This window comes from Leopardus geoffroyi, chromosome C1, assembly GCF_018350155.1.
Source record: "Leopardus geoffroyi isolate Oge1 chromosome C1, O.geoffroyi_Oge1_pat1.0, whole genome shotgun sequence".
NCBI classification, from domain to species: domain Eukaryota; kingdom Metazoa; phylum Chordata; class Mammalia; order Carnivora; family Felidae; genus Leopardus; species Leopardus geoffroyi.
The window spans coordinates 161,686,730-161,706,016 of record NC_059328.1 but is presented as its reverse complement, the minus strand read 5'-3'; the positions used below and the strand labels follow the sequence as shown (position 1 = coordinate 161,706,016).

The 19,287-nt window shown below is 41.7% G+C and overlaps 1 protein-coding gene across 10 annotated transcripts in view; it reads right to left on the bottom strand.

The window, feature by feature from the left end:
• RAPGEF4 (Rap guanine nucleotide exchange factor 4) overlaps window positions 1-19,287 on the bottom strand; it is a 292,801-nt gene that overhangs the window by 75,398 nt on the left and 198,116 nt on the right. For 9 of the 10 annotated variants that reach the window (XM_045480213.1, XM_045480221.1, XM_045480224.1 and 6 more), the window contains 4 exons: window positions 16,586-16,639; window positions 16,172-16,278; window positions 12,079-12,200; window positions 9,752-9,935 (listed from right to left, as the gene is read on the bottom strand). In XM_045480213.1, coding sequence (XP_045336169.1) covers window positions 9,752-9,935; window positions 12,079-12,200; window positions 16,172-16,278; window positions 16,586-16,639 — 467 coding nt within the window. The remainder of the gene's footprint in view (window positions 1-9,751; window positions 9,936-12,078; window positions 12,201-16,171; window positions 16,279-16,585; window positions 16,640-19,287) is intronic. The other variant, XM_045480214.1, reaches the window with a different exon arrangement.

Genomic DNA, 19,287 nt, shown 5'->3' with positions numbered 1-19,287 from the left:
CTCTCTACTCAATCTTGATCTGCAGCTTTCCCCAACCCCCCCCCCCCGCCCCCCCGCCAAAGGGCACCTGATAACAACTAAAAGTGAGCCTTCCCCACCACAATCACTGAACAAAGTCACATTTTAAAAGCGGGTTTCTCATGGCAAACAGTGGCATTAAGCACCTCTTACGCTTTGGTCTTTACGGGGGTGACAGGGAAAAAATGGAGAAGAGGTCCTGCAAATCAGACCCCAGCCTGTTCAAACAGTAATGAAAGGGTCCCAAGGACTGAAGGCAATTTGGCTTTCAAGAGTCAAGGGAACACTGTGCCCCAAGCGGGAGGAGGGAACCCCATGCACCTTCACAGAGTAACCTATGAGGCTGGGGAAGTGAATTGACTCTCTGGCTGCTCTGAGTGGCAGCCGGTGAATGTACCTGGTCTTTACTTGTCCTTCTCCAGATGTCACAGGGAGAGATATTAGGCATCCCTGCTTCTTTACAAATCTGCGTGGTGCCACATTGATGTGGATTTGTCGGATCCTGCTGTGGAAAGGCCTAGTTTCTGCAGGGGATGCATTCTGGCAGCAATGTCTAGTTACAGACAAGATAATAAACGGGGATGGATGGAGAAGCAGTTTATACATTAAAGGATGGGAGGGCTCAGGTGATATTGGAAGCTGCTGGTAAATACAGTTTTATCAAGGAATTTATCAAGGTCAGAGACTGAGCTCCTCAGTTATTGGAACGTGGATAAAATGAGGGATTCGTCCAGACACCAAGCAGCACGTGGGCATGGCCAGTGGTAAAATATGCAGGTGAGAGAATAAATAAGCCATTCTTCTAGACCTGTCGTCTAGTAGACCTATTCTCTGGTGCATGGGAAAAATACCCAGAAAAGTCAATGTTATAAATATCTAGTAAGCCATGGTCATGCTTCAAAATAAAGGAAATGCTTTATTATTTTCTTTATGAGGGGTGGGGGTAGGAACGCTTTATTTTTCTTGCAACACTCCACCTCATCCCACCTCACTGTCCTGCTTATAAGTCATTTCTCAAACGTGGTCATTTTCCAACACCCTTAAGATTGTGAGAGCTCACCTCTTTCTGCTTCCCTTAAAGGAAGTTTGGTTTTATTTCCCACCCTCTTGTGTAATAAACCAACAAAACGTGTTTCTTTTCTTTACCTCCCAGGATCCTTGCTTCTTAAGAGTTACATCTTCCATGTTAGAGACATTCCAGGAACCTGGTGAGTGGACATTTGCAGTGTCCTGTCCAGATCTCTCTGCTCACTTCTCTGCCATACCACCACCCCTTCGCCTTATCTTTAACCCAGAAAAGAACATTTTAGGTTTATCAGATGCAATTAGGCATTTTTTAGTTCTGATAGCAAAGCCTGTACATCCCTATGTACATTCTTTCCTTTATTTGTGAGGTTAGAAATGAACATTGTCCACCATTGCAGTAAAAGGCAGATGCTTTATGAATATTTGTGAGAAATGAAGTCACCCTCATCAGGACATGGGTAAGGAGCCATAATTAAGGCCCCTGAGTGCTAAGTGTTTTTAGGACAAAGTAATTTAAGGTTTTTCATGTTTAGAAATTGAATATGCCCAACATACTTCCAGCAAAAGTGGTTACTATGGGGACACACTAGAAGTTTAATATTAAACCTTTTAAAAGGTGCAAGTACAAATATTTTCCTGCAAAACATCTAAGCAGCAAGTTGAGAAAACAACAAATTTAGATGGCATTAGAGAGTATAGCTACCTGCCTTCGTGTATGATGCATATAGATAATCAGATAGAAAATGCAAACAGTTTTTGAGGAGGTGCTATATTTACACATTATTACTTTTTCCTTGCAAAAATTCATTCTTTTTTTTTTTTTTTTTTGCAAAAATTAATTCTTAATCAGGGACAGATGGACTACCTATATTTCTTTGGATTTCACTTCTTATTTAATAAACACCCTAGAGAGGGTGAAGTTGCAACCTAATAGAGAAGATTGAATATTCTCCATGAAAAAAAAAAAAATGGAATGAAATTGGCTTTGGAGTAAGCAGACATGGACTCGGATCCTGGCTCAGCCACATATACTTCCATGTGATGTCAAGGAAAGCACTTGACATCTACTAAACTCAATTTCTTCAAATGTAAATCGTGGATAATAACATAAGTCCTACTCATTCCATACAGTGGTTTTGAGGTTCAAGGACATGATGTATATAAGGTCACTATGTAAACTATACAGTGTGATTCATATATTAATTATTAAGTTTTGTTTGTAATTCTGGCCAGTGGGTTGATGTGAATATTTTTCTAAGTAGATGACAACGCCTGTACTCCACTCAGGTCCATAAGGTCGTAATTGAGTAAGATGAGATTAGTCAGTCATAATTATTATATTTTTTTAAGATTATTTATTTATTTTGACAGAGAGAGACAGAGAGAGAGATCACGCACAAGCAGGGGAGGGGCAGAGAGAAGGAGAGATAGAATCGGAAGCAGTCTCTGTGCGGTCAGTGCAGAGCCCGATGCGGGGCTCGAACTCACAAACTGTGACATCATGACTGAGCCAAGATCAAGAGTCGGATGCTTAACCGACTGAGCCACCCAGGCGCCCCTGTAATTATTATTTTTAAATCAAATACCCATGACGTCTTTCCTCACCAATGCTCTAAGAATAAACCCAGCAGGCCATTTTGAATCCTGTTTGGCTTGGGAAAGGTGATAGGCCACAGTAAAGAATACAGACTCCAGAGTCAGACAGACCTGCACCGGATCCTGAGTCCAACACTTTTGGGATAAACACAGGCAGGTGATTTAACCTATGCCTGTTTCCTAATCCATAAGATGGGGATGGTATTAATAACTACCTCACAGTTCTGTTGCAAGAACTGAATGAGATAATTGTTGAGCATAGTGCCTAGCATAGGTAAGCTCAATAAGTGTTGGCTGTGATTAAATATAATCGTATTTGTTTTTCCCTTTACAATCTCCTTGTGAAGCTGGGAGAGGGCAAGCCGGTATTACTGACCTCACTTTATAGTTTAAGAGATTTGTCATCTGGAGATGTTGGGTTCTTATTAGTGATTTGGTAAGATGAGAATCCAAGGCTCTGGAGCCCAGTCTTGCTTTCACTTTATTTGGCAGTTTCTTGGGTCAAATGCATGTATCTCAAATGCTGTCATTAAATTCTCAAAAAATAATTAATTTTAACCTCATAGAACTCAATATCTTGCATTGTGTCTTTAGTCTCAGCATTCTCTACAGACAGCAGAGAAACCTGCCGATTGCAAAGCGGACCATCCACACCTCTCTTTAATGTTCTTCAATGGTGCCCCAAATGTCTATAAAATAATAGCCAGTGCATACAGGGTGCATAGCTGACCCCCCTCAATTAGACCTGGGCCTACCTCCCCAGCCACATTTACTAGCACTCTTGGTCTGGGCATTCATTCACTCTGAAACAGCTTATTGTTCCCTGCTGGAACTTTCCTGACATCTTTCTGGCCCCAATCCCACCTCTGCACTCCTGTCAGGCTGTTTTCTTTCTTTGTTCTGGCAAGAAGAACACTAAAATATTATTTTTGCTGCTGTTATGAAAGGGCTTGAGAATGAATTTAAACATCCAACAAGGACTAACTGAATGTATTCTCTGAATGTTCAGAGGATAGCCTATTATACACCTCTTAAAAATCCCATCCTTGAAGAACATTTAAGGTTAAGAGAAAAAACCCACAATATATGGCCCTTTGTAGCAACATGGATGGAACTGGAGAGTGTGATGCTAAGTGAAATAAGCCATACAGAGAAAGACAGATACCATATGGTTTCACTCTTATGTGGATCCTGAGAAACTTAACAGAAACCCATGGGGGAGGGGAAGGAAAAAAAAAAAAAGAGGTTAGAGTGGGAGAGAGCCAAAGCATAAGAGACTCTTAAAAACTGAGAACAAACTGAGGGTTGATGGGGGGTGGGAGGGAGGGAGGGTGGGTGATGGGTATTGAGGAGGGCACCTGTTGGGATGAGCACTGGGTGTTGTATGGAAACCAATTTGACAATAAATTTCATATATTGAAAAAAAGCCCACAATATATTACTAAGTGTAAAAAGTTAGGAATTTAAAAATAATAAGAAGGACAGGCACCAAAATGTTAACAATTATCTCTGGGAGATGTAATTGCAGGTGTTATTTATTTTTCTTTAACTCTTTTCAGTAGTTTCCAAATTTTCTACAATGAACATATTGACTTTAACAATAAAAAGTCAGTAAAATCTTATAATGAACCCTACACTGTAAATGGGCAGCTGTATCCCTCTTCTTCTCTCCCAAATCTGAATCTCAATGGCAGTGATCCAATGGCTGGCTTCATGTAAGCATGAGGGATAAGTAGTAAATTGTCTTTAGAGAGGAGAGGCAATAAACCCAAACCTAAGAAATGGACCTCTTAATGCAATCATTTCTTCTGGTAAATTCTATAAGCTTTCATTTAGGGCACAGCAATCTTTCCAGAAAAAACAAACAAACAAAAACAACAACAACAAACCAAAAACAAAAAAAACAAAAACAAAACAAAACAAAAAAGGCAAAGTTTTGTCATGCAGTGAAAGAAAAGATTCACAGTGAATTTCTTATTTCATAGAGATTAGGATCTTTAAGTCATATTTCTCTTTTTTTTTTCATATTTCTCTTTTCATCTGATTTGCATTTGAGGATGAATTTCATAAGTTTGAACATTTCTTAGCACATCCCAACAGAAATCAAAACCCTAGGAACCACTGACTTTAGACTTGCTAATCTGGGTTCCCCTGAGGAAGCAACTTTCCCTATAATTATCAGGATTTCAAATTTCACACCCTCAAAAACAGCTTGGACAGAATAAGACCCTATTAAAAGAGGCTCTACTAATTTAGAAAGAAATACATAGCCTCTCATATGCCCTCTAGAGCAAATGTGTGGAACAGCAGGTGGGAGCTATCTTAATGCAGCCAACTAACACCCCCACTCCCACCTGGTATTTTCTCCTATCATTTGATCATCTGAATTGTTTCCTTTTAAACTTATGCCCCATAGCATATGTTAGAAAATATTAGTTTATCATATGAAATAAATGAACTCAAGTTTCTGGCTTATTGGGAAGATTCCAGAATCTGCCAAGAATTCTTTTTGTTGATTCTCTTTCCCTTAGCTATATATATTTTACATGTTTATATATTATTATTTATATATATAATATAATATAATATAATATAATATAATATAATATAATATATATTATATTATATTATATTATATATGTATATATGTATATATATGTATTTATATATATGCATTTATATATTATATATATGTATTTATATATTATATATATATGTAAATATATATATGTAAGTATATATATATTTTTTTCCTTCTGGTCAAGCCAACTAACCTATCTCTTTCTGAACTACTTAAGCTTCTAGGCTTGAAGGGAATTCCCGAATTGCAGATCTACCTAGAACTAGATTTGGCAAATGGCATCTACTTCATTTCCTTCCCACTTCTAAGCTGGTTTCTGATGGACTATGCTAAACAGCGGGACATCATGTCTCACTTTTCTTGGAAGAAGAGGTTGACAGGCATGTACAGCAAGAACCTTCTTTGTCTCTTTTTATCCAGCTAGCTGCAAGTTTATAACATTCTGCTTATCTGGTCACTCCACATCTTTTTGCCCATGGCCCCCTATCCAAAATATCTGCTCAAAGGTAAGCAGAAGGAACATTTCTATTGGCAAGGATCTCCAGTGTATCTACTCGCTGTTGGGTAACCTCTTGCTTTTAGACTTATAAACAAAGCAAAATCAAAACAATTAGCTCCAAGAGCTCATTTTAGGTTTGATGGCTCTGTCTGTGAGCTGCAACAACGGCACCATCAACTGTCATTGTTCTATAGCACTTGCCCCCCAGTGCCATCCAGGTCTGCACCTGTGAAACCAGGATGGGCATTGTGAGTCACTCTGCCTGCCACCACATAAAAAGCTAATTTCACATTCGGGATGTATGTTTTTTTTTTCAATACCAATAGCAACAAGAGTATGCCAAAAAATTTCCCCTGAAGCTCTATTCTGTTTTTTAAACTACAGAACATTCTTTCATAGTTTGACAGTTAAAATGCTGCAGTTAATGTAATAAACAGAGAATTTTTCTAAGTAGCCTGTCAAAACAAGTGACACTTTTTTTTTTTTTGCTAGCGAGTCTCAGATTCAGAACAATGGGAAGTACCTTTCAAAGCAACATCTTCATTATACAATCAAATTCTCAAAGTAATCTTCTCATCAAAGAATATTGTGTTATTTCTTTCCCAGTAATTATCAGAGTTCTGCAGCCTCTCTGGCAGTGGTGACTATTATAAAATGCAGCTGTGCTGAGTTTAAAAACTGGGGGGTCCTGCCCTGGTCGACATGGAGCCAATGCATCTCATGCCTCCACATTTCCTAATGACTTGGCTGTCTGGGCAGTAAAGCGTCAACATTTCCAGGACCTTTACACATGCCCTCAGGTTTCTAGGAGCAAAGTGCTCAGGGGGTCTCTTTAAGGACAGCAGTGATACTGGAAATTCTTGATCACCTAAGCATATTTTCTTTCCACTTAAATAAATTAGATGCTACAAAGGTTATTATCAGACTCCCTCCACCCCAAAAAAGGTGTATGTGTGTGTATGTTTGTGTGAGTGTGTGTGTGTGTGTGCATGTGCATAGGTTTGAAAGTCTGTCTCATAAAAATTATATTCCTTGTTTTTCACTTCCTCATCTCTTGGGAGCTGTCATTCCAATAGAAAGAAAATCTAAGAGTATTGAGTCAGAAGAACTACCAGTTCGATTCCAATTTTGTAGTTTGATAAAACCTGGAAAGGTAAGAAAATCCCAAGGGAACTCAAAATGATATGTCTTGGAATACTAGTATAACCTGTATGTTCTAGTGACAGACTGGAAAAATCCAACCTTTGGAATATAGTTTTCTCTGAAGAATCTTTGGGCTGCCAAGGATCATGCAATTCAGTGCTGTATGGAAGAAAAAAAGCACAAGCACAGGCTCTCTTTCTAAGGGTGACTCAAGAAACCAGCTCTCAGGGTCTTGTGAGGGTGAATCAAGACAACAGCATGAATGTTTCTAGCACACAATAGGCACTCAATAAGTGTGTTTGTTGCACCAGATCCTAATTTGGGAGTGCCTCACCTCCTGGATTATAAATTCTCCAAAGGCAGGAAGCATTTTATTATTATTATTTTTTAAAGAAAACCTCTTGGTACATGCTCAAAAATCTTTGTGAATCAAATGGCATTTCTGCTTCCCTTGAAGCAACTAAGAGCTGCAGGAACATTAGCTGCCAGCAGACATTCATTTGTTCATTCGTTCACTCAGCAAAAGTTTATTGGTGGTCTATTTAGTGGAATGCACAGAGCTAGGAATATGGCCTTTTCTAACTTCTATGCCAGATTAAATCCCCCCTCTCCATATTATACTCTATTAATGTACACTACATTTTCCTTTGTAGCATGTACTGCAGCTATGACAAAATGATTCCTTGCCTAACTACTTAAGGTCTGTCTCTTGGACTACGCAGAAAGCTCCAGGAAGGAGGTGCAACCCTCTTGTTCGATGTTTTAGCCTTAGCAACTAACATAGTATCTAGAACAAAATAGGTGTTTATTAAATATTGGTGAAGTGAACAAATAAATGAAAAAAGAAATGGGATATGTCTTTGCCTTTCAGAAACTCAGTTTAAAGCAATGTTTCTCAATAGGAGCATTATTTTCAGGACAGCTCCTTATTTTGTAGGGTCCTAGGTATTGTTGGGTGTATTTGGCAACCCTTGGTCCTAACCACTGCCCAGTGAATGGCAGAAGTGTGCCCCCACATGTACTGAGGCAACCAAAACATCCTCCCACACTTGCAAACACCCCACTGATTCAGAACCACTTCTGATTCTGATTCTGTCCCACTTCTGACTCAGAACCACTGTATGGCTTTGACTTGAATGAAAGAGGCAAGAAGAGCAAGAAGGGGATGGATCTAGGAAATGATGAGAAAGTACAAATGATGGACAATGGGACACAGGTGTGTGGGGAAGGGAGAGAGGAAGTGGACTCACATGAAAGAAAGCACAGTGTGGAACGGTGTTCATTTGAGTTCTCCATGCCCTGATGATTCCCTTGTGTCCCCTTAGCCACCCACCCCTGTGATGTTTCAGGACAGACAGAGCATAAATCAGCTGGGCAAAGTTCTTGGATACTACCCATAATTAGGTCAGTGAAGTTCTGGCTTTTCTGTTTGATAGTTTGGATTTTCCCATACAATTTTTGTTTGAAGAAAGGGTTTTGAGGATAAAGGACCAGAACCTAACCAGTGTTCTAGAGTTAAACATGGTGGTGCTAACTAGGATAAGGGCAGGCCTATGAAACACATGGAGGTGGACATTAAGACCCAAGAGAAAGTCCTGACAAAGGAGACATCGCATGACAACAAGTGAGATATGTTGAAGAAAGGAAAGAGAGAAGCACTAAGAAGTACTATAAGTTGGCATGAGGGGCAGATATTGAGGAAGTTGGCCTAAGGGGCATGGCACTTTTGGAAAGTGCCCCGTGGACATACAAGACATGTGAAGTTTAATGCACTTGTTGAGACCCATGAATAAATGGAGGTTGGCCATGCCTGTGACTCAGAATCGACATCCACAGCTGGTGGCACTGGCCACAGGGTGGAGGGCCGTTTCATTCCCAGAAGAAAATCATAAGCCTGTGCATGGTGGCCTCAACACCAAGTGCCAAGTCATGCCTTATTAAAAAGGTTTCCTCAAGATTGGGACTGTGGCATATGCTTCTTTATATGTCTCACAGCAACTGGGAGAGTTCTCTCAGTACAACAGGGGCTCAGTACATTCTTCCTGAATCCATCTGATTAAATACTTCAGAATCCTCCAGTTTAGCTGATAGGTTGTTACTGAAGGTGAGGTGGGTTTCAGTTGAGATGGAAGGGAGAGAGCATCTTACTAGTGGGAGGAGGTCTTGAAGCACTAATGCAGCAGTGGTATTCTCTTAGGAACGTGTCTTTAAGCTAACGAGCAGAAGGTTCAAAATGGTGTGAAAGGATGTGTTGAATGAATGAATGAACAAAGGCACAGGCATGATGTCTATGGTTCTGATGACCTCCGCCCTATTGCATTAGAAAGACAGGGGCTGTCACATTCTGGCATGGAAACAGAGCAGTTTCTGTTCATCATTGCCCAAAGGTTTTTTTTTAATGTTTATTTATTTTTGAGAGAGACAGAGACAAAGTGTGAGAGGGGGAGGGGCAGAGAGAGAGGGAGACAGAATCCAGAACAGGCTCCAGGCTCTGAGCTGTCAGCACAGAGCCCGACACGGGGCTCGCACCCACAAACCGCGGGATCACGACCTGAGCTGAAGTCGGACACTTAACCAACTGAGCCACCCACCCAGGAGCCCCCTAAAGGTTTTTTAATATGTGGACTTAGTTTTGACATCCCGAACCAACCACTAAAATTCTGTACAGTTTTAACTCATGCAAAAGGGAAATGGATTTATCTGGCTCAAAAGTAAAATAGAAAAGAGACAAACACTGCTGTGTCCCACCTCCAGAGCCTCCCCTTTGGCCCTGAGTGCAGGCCAGGACCTGGGAAATCAGCCTGCTTCCCTGTGGCCCAGGTGAGCGTCGTGCTTCCGCATGCCCGTGGCCCCAGGGGACTGGTACAGGGTGCGCACTGTGCTCTTACGGTTTGCGGAGGGTCATCCTCATGTGGGCGTCCGGGCCCATCTGCGACAGCAGCAGCATGGTGTCCTGCAGCTCCTCATCACACTCCTTCTTCTCCTCCTCAGTAGGCAAAGGGGCATCCTCGTGCTCGTCATCCAGAAATCGATAAAATAAATATTTGTCTTGGAAATGGTGTTCCTGGTCCACTACGTGAAACATGAAGGCAAGGATCAGCTGTTGTCCCTCTGCCTCACAGCCCCGTTTACCAGAAGCAAATGGCTGGTGTCGGGCAAGAGAGCCAAGTGGCAGCAAAGCGGTGAGACTCCTCAGCCCTCTGACCCCGCCTCGCCCAGGGCCGTGCAGCTGGAAGACATGACTTCCCAACTGCGGTCATGCAGGCTCTCTCTGACCCGCCCGCCACTGGCTGGCCCCACCACGTTCTTATGAGAACCTGCCAGCTTTTCTGAGATGAGCACTCTGACCAGCAAAAATTGCCTTGGTGACATCTTCTGGCATGTGGGACATGTGTCCCAAACAGGAAAATAACCAACTGCCAGATCATGCTCTATAATGGTTTTCGGGCACAGACTTAAAACAATCTTACTCTATAGGGATCAGGATTCGTATTTTTCTTTCCATATGTACTGTTTGTTAACATGTCTGCACTTTATTTTTTTTTTTTAATTTTTTTTTTTTCAACGTTTATTTATTTTTGGGACAGAGAGAGACAGAGCATGAACGGGGGAGGGGCAGAGAGAGAGGGAGACACAGAATCGGAAACAGGCTCCAGGCTCTGAGCCATCAGCCCAGAGCCCGACGCGGGGCTCGAACTCACGGACCGCGAGATCGTGACCTGGCTGAAGTCGGACACTTAACCGACTGCGCCACCCAGGCGCCCCTTTTTTAATTTTTTTAAGGTTTATTTATTTTTGAGACAGAGAGAGACAGAGCATGAATGGGGGAGGGGCAAAGAGAGAGGGAGACACAGAATCGGAAGCAGGCTCCAGGCTCTGAGCCATCAGCCCAGAGCCTCACGCGGGGCTCGAACTCACGGACTGCGAGATCGCGAGATCATGACCTGAGCTGAAGTCGGACGCTCAACTGATTGAGCCACCCAGGCGCCCCAAACATGTCTGCACTTTAAAAAAAAAGTTTAGAGGGGCGCCTGGGTGGCTCGGTCGGTTAAGCGTCCGACTTCGGCTCAGGTCATGATCTCACGGTCCGTGAGTTCGAGCCCTGCATCGGTCTCTGTGCTGACAGCTCAGAGCCTGGGGCCTGTTTCGGATTCTGTGTCTCCCTCTCTCTCTGACCCTCCCCCGTTCATGCTCTGTCTCTCTCTGTCTCAAAAATAAAAACAAACGTTAAAAAAAAATTTTTTTTAAAATAAAAAACAGTTTAGAATAAAATTAATTGTTTGAACAAAACTGACGAGACCGAGCTTCTAGGTCATATAACCCTAGAAGTAACTTAGGGTAATTTCCATCCAGTTCTGATTTTAAAAGTTTTGTTTTCCCCTTGTTCCTTTTAAAGAAAAAGACTTAGATCTTGGTAGGACAGTCAGTGAACTTGGCTCAGGATCTCTCATTTCTATGTCTTAGAGACGCAGGCCCTCAGGACCCATCCCAAACCTGCTGAGTCAGAATCTGCATTTTAACAAGAGTCCCAGATGGCTTGAATGCACATTAAAGTCTGAGAAACACGGTTGAAGCCATCATTAGATTCTCAGGCCTTGGTAAATTAAATGAACGATTTTAATGGTTTGTCAGTTTGGAAAAGTGGTCGTTAAAGCAAATGGCATGAGCAGATCAACCACAGTCACACTCCAGTCCTGAACAGCTACCCTGCCCCACGATAGCCCCCGCGGGTGTCAGGGGCTGCAACAGTCGAGCACATTCCTGATTTTAAATATGGTCATCCCGTGTGGATACAAATTGGCTCTCCCAGATAACGCCATTGTTAAAAGGCAGCTTCTGAATTCATTACTTCCTTTTCCTGCCACCAGCCCCACCACACATCGCATTGCTCTTCATTCTGCCCCTGCATCAGGATTGCTATGCTCAGAGTATAATCACACTACCAATGAACCGTGAATGCAAACTAATAAACATAATTGGAACTGATGCACTCGGGTCGCAATTTCATTTTCCCTTCATACATTCTCCCATGTTAGGGGGGCACGATGGCGGAACATAGCAATCAATAGCATCCGCTCGCCGCACTCGTATTGCTAAATGAAGATGCCGGCTCTCTAGGCCCCTAAAGGGACCATAATTCCTTTTTGGCCCATTTGGGAGTGCAGCAACAACTTACCCAGGGAAAGGGTTTTCCAGGGCCTAGGGCTCATCTTACCGTGGTTGAGAACGCCGTCTTCTACCAGCACTTGCCACATGCCAACAGCCTGAGTTCGGGAGTGGACACAGGGAGTCTGCTGCAGCATCCAGTCCACCAGCTCGGTTCCCACACAGCATTGCCTAAGGAGAGGGGAACACAAAGGATGGGAAGGCACGCCCTCGCGGAGGAAGGCTGGGAGATGGCTTCTGAAAGACCTTCCCGAAACGCTTGTGCTCCTCCACCATAAGACGTCTCACTGCAAACAAAGCATGGCATGGCGTGGCCTCAGGTTCTCAAACTTTTGTACAAACCAACAAAACCACTCAGCTCATGAGGGAACCTTCCAAGCAATGAAAGAGCATTACACACTGCAGCACCAGGGGGTACCGAAGGGCCACTAGATGGGGAGTGTTATCTAGGAAGCTAAGCCCAGGGCCAGGAACTCTCTTGTCTCGCTGGCCCCGGAAAATCTCAGTGTAAAACGAGGGCAAAGTGACATCTGACTTCCTTCACCCGAGCCTGTGAGGAACGAGTTAATGTTTGTGAGGCACTTGGAGGTGCTCCACGAAAGGAGGTGTATAAGTGCAAAATTATATAGCACTTTATATTTTCAAGTAATACTACTGATCTTCCCCAGAGGGGTGTTGGGAGAAACAAGCAATTAGCGATGCAAATCTCTCTGAAAAAAGTCCTATGTAATGAGCATCAGCACTTCTGCAGAGCTTGTCATCTGAGGAGCTCCACATGCTTTCTGCATAGTCACACATTCACCCCTAAGTTGCCCCTCCGTGGTAAGTTCGTCAGGATGGGTGAACTGCGTGCTTTAGTTAGGAAACATATAATTAGGAAATACTGAGACCTTCAGTGGGGTGAGGGAGAAGGGCAGGTGTTTGTGGCATGATGGTTCAGAGGAGGAAATGGAATCTTGAAGCCCTAGGAATGAATCCCAAGGGCCAACACAGGAAGTCACAGAGCAGCTGGGGTCTTTGCTACTGGTGGCCTCCCATCCCGGGCTAAGGATGGCACCATCTCTGGGGGGGGGGGCGCTCAGGAGCTCCTCTCTAGTTTAAACTGGGGGTTTCCTGGTGCTATGCCACTTTAGGAAGAGGCTTAGCCTGGGAGGAGTCATTAGATACAGCACTGTGTCTGCTAGACATTAGCTGTGTGAGTCTGGCCATGTCGTTTAAACTCGCTGGTTTTCAGTTTTCTCATCTATAAAAAAACGAGGACGAAAAGATGGCCCCTAATGTTCTAGGAACTCTGAAATCTGTCTAAGCTCCTGGGATGCCCTGATTCAGGTCCAATCCTAGAACATTTCTCAAGCAAGATGTACTGAGGAGGCCGTCAGATTTCCAGGGCTACTCTGAAAACAGTCTACACCCACAAAAAGAGCTTCAATGAGCAAAGGGGGCACCTAGTAACTATTCATTCTGAACACAGGAACTGTCAAAACATGGCTCTTCTAATTTCAGAATTTGTTAACGGGAAAAGTGTCATAAAAGTATAAACTAATCAATTCCATGTGGCTTTTAATTCAACGATTCTCTTTACTAAGAGGAACTCTGAGATGATCTCAGAGCACCTGGGTCCTTGCTCAGGGTATGAGAATCCTGCAGTCAGCATACAGAACAAAGACCCACAGCAAGTGCCACTTGCAGCTGATAGAATCACTGAGTTTCCTCTCCATTAAAGATCTCTAGCCACTTTAGAATCGACAGCAGGCCTTAGCATGGTGATGACTTGGGGGGATACCGTGTCTGGGGAGCCTGCAGCCATGATATAAGCAGGTGGGCAGGAGGAGAGAGATGGAACTAGAAAGTACAAGATGTGGGGCAAGGAACTTAAACTGGGGTGCAGAAAAGAGAAATCATGCCTTTGGCTTCCAAATGAGTCCATGGGTTATTACCAACAGATCATTAATTTGTGTCATAGGGTGTGGAATACACACGACACCTGTATTTCAGGGATTGAAAATGTTAGTATGATGGAGCAAGAAAGAGTTTACAGCTTCTGACTTCTAGTTTCCATTTTGTCATAAAGATGACATATTTTAACGGAATTTCCCTAATGCAAGTCCACACTTGGAAAAGCATAGTCACATCTTAAGTCAGGGGAAAAAATAACAGACTTAAAAAGAAAAAGGTCCTTTAGCCATATGAGATTTTGATATTCACTTGAGGAGTTAAAGTGCTTTAACTCTCTCTGGGAATACGTAACACATGATTTTTGCTATTTTTTTTAAAGTTTGGGGGTACCTGGGTGGCTCAGTCGGCTAAGCATCCGACTTGGGCTCAGGTCATGATCTCACGGTCTGTGAGTTCGAGCCCCGCGTTGGGCTCTGTGCTGACAGCTCAGAGCCTGGAGCCTGCTTCTGATTCTGTGTCTCCCTCTCTCTCTGCCCCTCCCCCACTCGTGTTCTGTCTGTCTTTCTCTCTCAAAAATAAATAAACATTAAAAAAAATAAAGTTTATTTATTTATTTTGAGGAAGAGAGACAGAGAGAGAGAGAGAATATTGTGCTGTCAGCACAGAGCCTGCTTGGGATATTCTCTCTGTCTCTCTGTCTCTCTCTCTTTGCCCCTCCCCTACTTGTGGGCATGCATGCTCTCTCTTTCTCAAAATAAATAAGTAAACTTTAAAAAAGGGCTGGATGAATAGTCTGTCTTAAGAAATGGAATGTGTCTTCTTGATAAGACTAAAGTGTTTCTCAAATCCCATCTCATTTCCAAAATTCTCTTCAAGACAAGGTCAATTAATGTAACAAATATCCTGTCAGTTTTAGTCTTATAAACATGTTCATGACAAGCACAAGTGGAACAGTGTTTGTTTTCAAGGAGTGCAGAAAAAGTGATCCAAAGAGGAAGAATTTGCCTGTTTTGCCATCTCTGTCCTTGGGAAACAGACTGGATCTTGAGGCACATGTACTCAAAGGTTTCCTATACGGTGAATGAGGTCTAATTTTACAGGTTCTATCATAGTTGACAGTCATATAGAAATACATTTATCCTTCATGGTAACTTTAAAATTTGTATCCTAGCTTTCACTGTGTCTTATGAATTTGGTTCATGTGAATCAAATGGGTTTTGACTCACGCCAAGTCTGATGGGTTCTGAGGTCATGTCTAGACTAAATGGGAGAGTTGAGTGACTGCTAAAAAAGGGCTATGAGGGTAAACCATGGGTGCAAGGAGAAAGTGAAAGCTTGTGTGCCATGCATAGGCCATTCCAGTTCCTAAACCCATGGTGAAGTGAAAAAAATCAAAAGCTAAAAGATCAGACATGAATCCTCAGTTGACCCACCAGTGTTCAGTCATCCCAGAAGATTCAACTACATAATTCCTTAACTCCAGTGACAGCTATAGTGACTACTTATTCTAAATAATTATAGATGTGATAGAGTTGTATACTCACTATATGCACACTAGAATGAAATCCTACAGTAGAAAGTAAACTCCGTAAAGAACATTGTATATTTTATTCACTCCTGTATCCTTGGGGCTTAGAACACAATAGCATCTGGTGCCCAGTAGGTATTTAATACATTTGTGGGATGAATGAATGGTAGAATGAATGAAAAGATCACTGAACTTGGAAATCAACCAAGGTTGGTTGGCTTAAGCCCTGGCTCTGCCACTCACTAGACTTGTGACTTGGACAAGGAAAACTATTTACTCTCTCTGAGCCTCACTTTTATCATCTGAAAAATGGCCTAACACCTACCTAGCAGGGCTGTGGTGAGGATGAAATAGCAGGGAAAATGGCCTGGTGGAGGGCTTCAAGCAGAAATAAATGCTAAGTAAATGTTAGTTTAATCTCATCTAAATCTAATAGTTCCCCTAAAAAAACACTAGCGAACAGAAATGGAAAAGTTTTCTTCTCTTTGTTTATCACAATTAAAGCAATGTCCAAGCAAATTAGTTTAGGAGTAACAGCTGGGAATATTAAGGATAATTAAAGCTAAGCAGGGATCTAAGACAAACTTAGATCTTCCAAAACCTGGAGGATTATAAAACATGCTACCCATAGATGGAAAACAAGAAAACGCAAGTTTGTTCCAATGTCACTAAACATGAATCTGAGGGAGGCCACAGCCTTTGGAATTATTGCACATACCTGTATGTCTTTAGGTGGTATTTTCTATCTCTTATCATGTGAGGTGCTCGAGAGAGAATGGCATTTCGTAAAATTTTTCCAGCCCTGAGGATCTTCTCTGAAGGAACCTGCATTTTAATCAGGTGAAAGGAGCGAAAGAGGAAGAGGGAGAATTTATGGAAGGAAAACAAACCAGATGAATACTTAAATCACTTTCTGACTCTGGCTTGAAAAATACAACACATTCACATATTTACATTGTTCACTTGTATGACATGTCCCTTTTATTTGAGAACTGATACACACTGAATAGTCGTTATGTCTAGAAAATGCACCCGAGGTCTCCTGATGTGATGCTCTGACATACTGGCCGCCTCCAGTGGTTACCTAAGAAGTTGGCTCTGAAGGTTCATCAACCCACCTACATCCCATTACCTTGGTAATGGTGTTAGCAGGACGAAGAGGAACGTGAGGTTCAATGAGAGGTGTCTGAAAAATAAAATGTTAAGGCAAAAGAAAATTAAACAAAAAGTACACTAAAGAAAATTATGGGTTGGGGGATAATAAGAAACATCCATTTTTATAAAACTCAAAATAGAATTAAAAAAAAAAACAAGAGATAAAATCTGCCTGAATAACTTGAATGCAGATGCATTCAAAGGGCAAAATTAGACCTTCAATTTGCCAAAATTTAAATATAAATTATTAAAAATGAAAAAAACCAAACAGATAGGAATGATTAGATGTTTGCAGGCTTAATGAGAAGGGAATCAATATCTACTCAAAGCATAACAAACATCAGAGCAGAAGAAAAAGCAAAACAAGATAAACATGTATGGAGATTAAAATGACCTATCTCGGGAGATAGGGATAAAGTACTGAATTAGAATGGAAATGAGCAATTTCATCCTCTGTCATGTAGTTAAGATTCTTTTTCCTCAATTTGTATTTTTGGAAAAAAAGTTGTAATTTCTAAATGATACTTCTTGGTGGTTTTATGTACTCAAGTTCCGAGGACCCACTGGGGCAGCTAGGGCACCATCTCTTTCATTTGCAAAGTGTATACAGTTTTTAGGATTCCGTGACTGAAAGAACAGCTCTAGGATACAGATTAAGCTGCCACTATTACCCACATTCTTCAGATGAAGGTGCTGAATTGCGATCCCAGGAAAATGACTTGCTACACAGCTACACAGGTAGGTCCCTTAGTCCTGCCAAACCCTTCCCTCTAGTTCTCTGTGATGTCTGGCAATGGCATTTCCAAACGGAAGAGAAAGATATGTGCAGTTAAAGATGGTGGTAGGACCATTAACACAATGCTATTTATGTCACTTCCAGAAGGTTTCAAATGATGATAGGTTTAGTTATGAGATTGTGATAGGCAGAAATAATGCCTCCCCCTCCAAAAGACGTCCATATCCTTATCTCCAGAACCTGTGACTATATTAGATTACGTGGCAAAAGGGATTCTGTAGATGTGGTTAAGTTAAGGCTCAAAATAGGGAGATTATCCTGGTGTTTCCTGGTGGGCCCAGTGTGATCATATGGGCTCTTAAAAGATGAAAGAGGGAGGGCAAAGCATTAGAACCAGAGAGACAGCAGTGTGAGTTGGACTTGGCCTGATTTTGCTGGCTCTGCTGATGGAAGAGACCAAGAGCCAAGGACGGAAGGCAGCTTCTAGAAGATGGAAAAGGCGAAGCAATATATGGCTTTTCCCCTAGAACCTCCAGAAGGACTTGGCTGCCAACACCTTCGTTGTTAGCCCAGTGAGACCCATTTCAGACTTCTAACCTACAGCATTGTAAAATTATTAATTTGTGTTGTTTTAAGCCACTAACCCTGCGGTAATTTGTTATAGCAGTAAAAAAACAAAAAGCAAAAAACTAATACGGACATTATTATACTTTATAATGAAAACTCTACTTTTTGCAAACTGAAGCCATTATACTGAAAATGAATCGGTAGATTTTCCCTCTAGTCCTAATTTAAAAAATACAACCAATGGAGGAAATAAAAGTCAATATTAATTTAAAATACTTTATGTACCTAAATACAAATATGCATGTATAAACATATACCTTCCTTTTTATCAACAATAAATTTCAGATGAGTTGCTGCTTTGGATATTATAATAGAATTAAGGAAACAAGGGACAGAATGGAAAGCTTTAAGAAAAGCATAGGTGAGATGCAGATTTACTTAGAATGAATGAAATCTCACCGACTTACTTAAACATTTTCATCACCTCTCTGGCATCAAGGAGACTTTTTTGTTCCTCTTGAAATCACTAGAGCACAGGTGTCAAGCAATATTATAGTATTTAAGCAGCATAATGTTTACAACCAGCAAAGAATCTAGACCAAGGAACGTCAGCGTGGTCCAATTCAACAGGAGCTTTAAACAGAGACTGACTTTGCCCGGAAATAGCCCACATTCCCTTAGGGCAGACCTCTAGATGGGAGAGCTACCGTGCCCTGAGTTTGTACTACTTCCTCAAAGAAGACAGAGCTGTGTGATCCCAAGTCACCTGAAAAAATGTTCAAAAGCACCAGACCAGCATGCATCAGGGCTCTGGAAATGTGTGCAGTTAAAACATGCTGATTATTTCCGAGTTGTGAGTTCCCAGCAGTCATGCGTCCCACCTCTTTACATTGCATGGGTTGGTTTATATGTCCAGGACTATGCCTGGTTGTATATGTAAATTGTAGAAGCTTCTGGTTATTCTTGAAGATAATAGAAACCCATTTCTTGTTCCCGTCTTAGAAGAGGTACAGACATACGTGGTCTAGAGTAGATGGATATGAGATTAGCTTCTGAGGCCATCTTTTCTTCCCTAGGAAAAAGTTGACTTTCCTTTGCAGTAGTATTTGAGAGGCTGGCTGGGCTAGAGGTCAAGAAGATGCCCATGCTTGAGGACTACTGATGAGTATTTATTCTTTGATGGTGCAATGAAACATTATTTGAAGAGTGAATCTTTTCATTTGTTTCTACAGAGATGGCTATATTTGAACAAAATGCTAAAAATGGTCCCTAGGTCAGTTAATCTGGATAGTTCACTTTTTGATTCCTTTGAAAGTATTACGAAAGCAAAGGAACCATCAGGCTTCAACCAGAATTACTCCTTTGATTTGTAACTT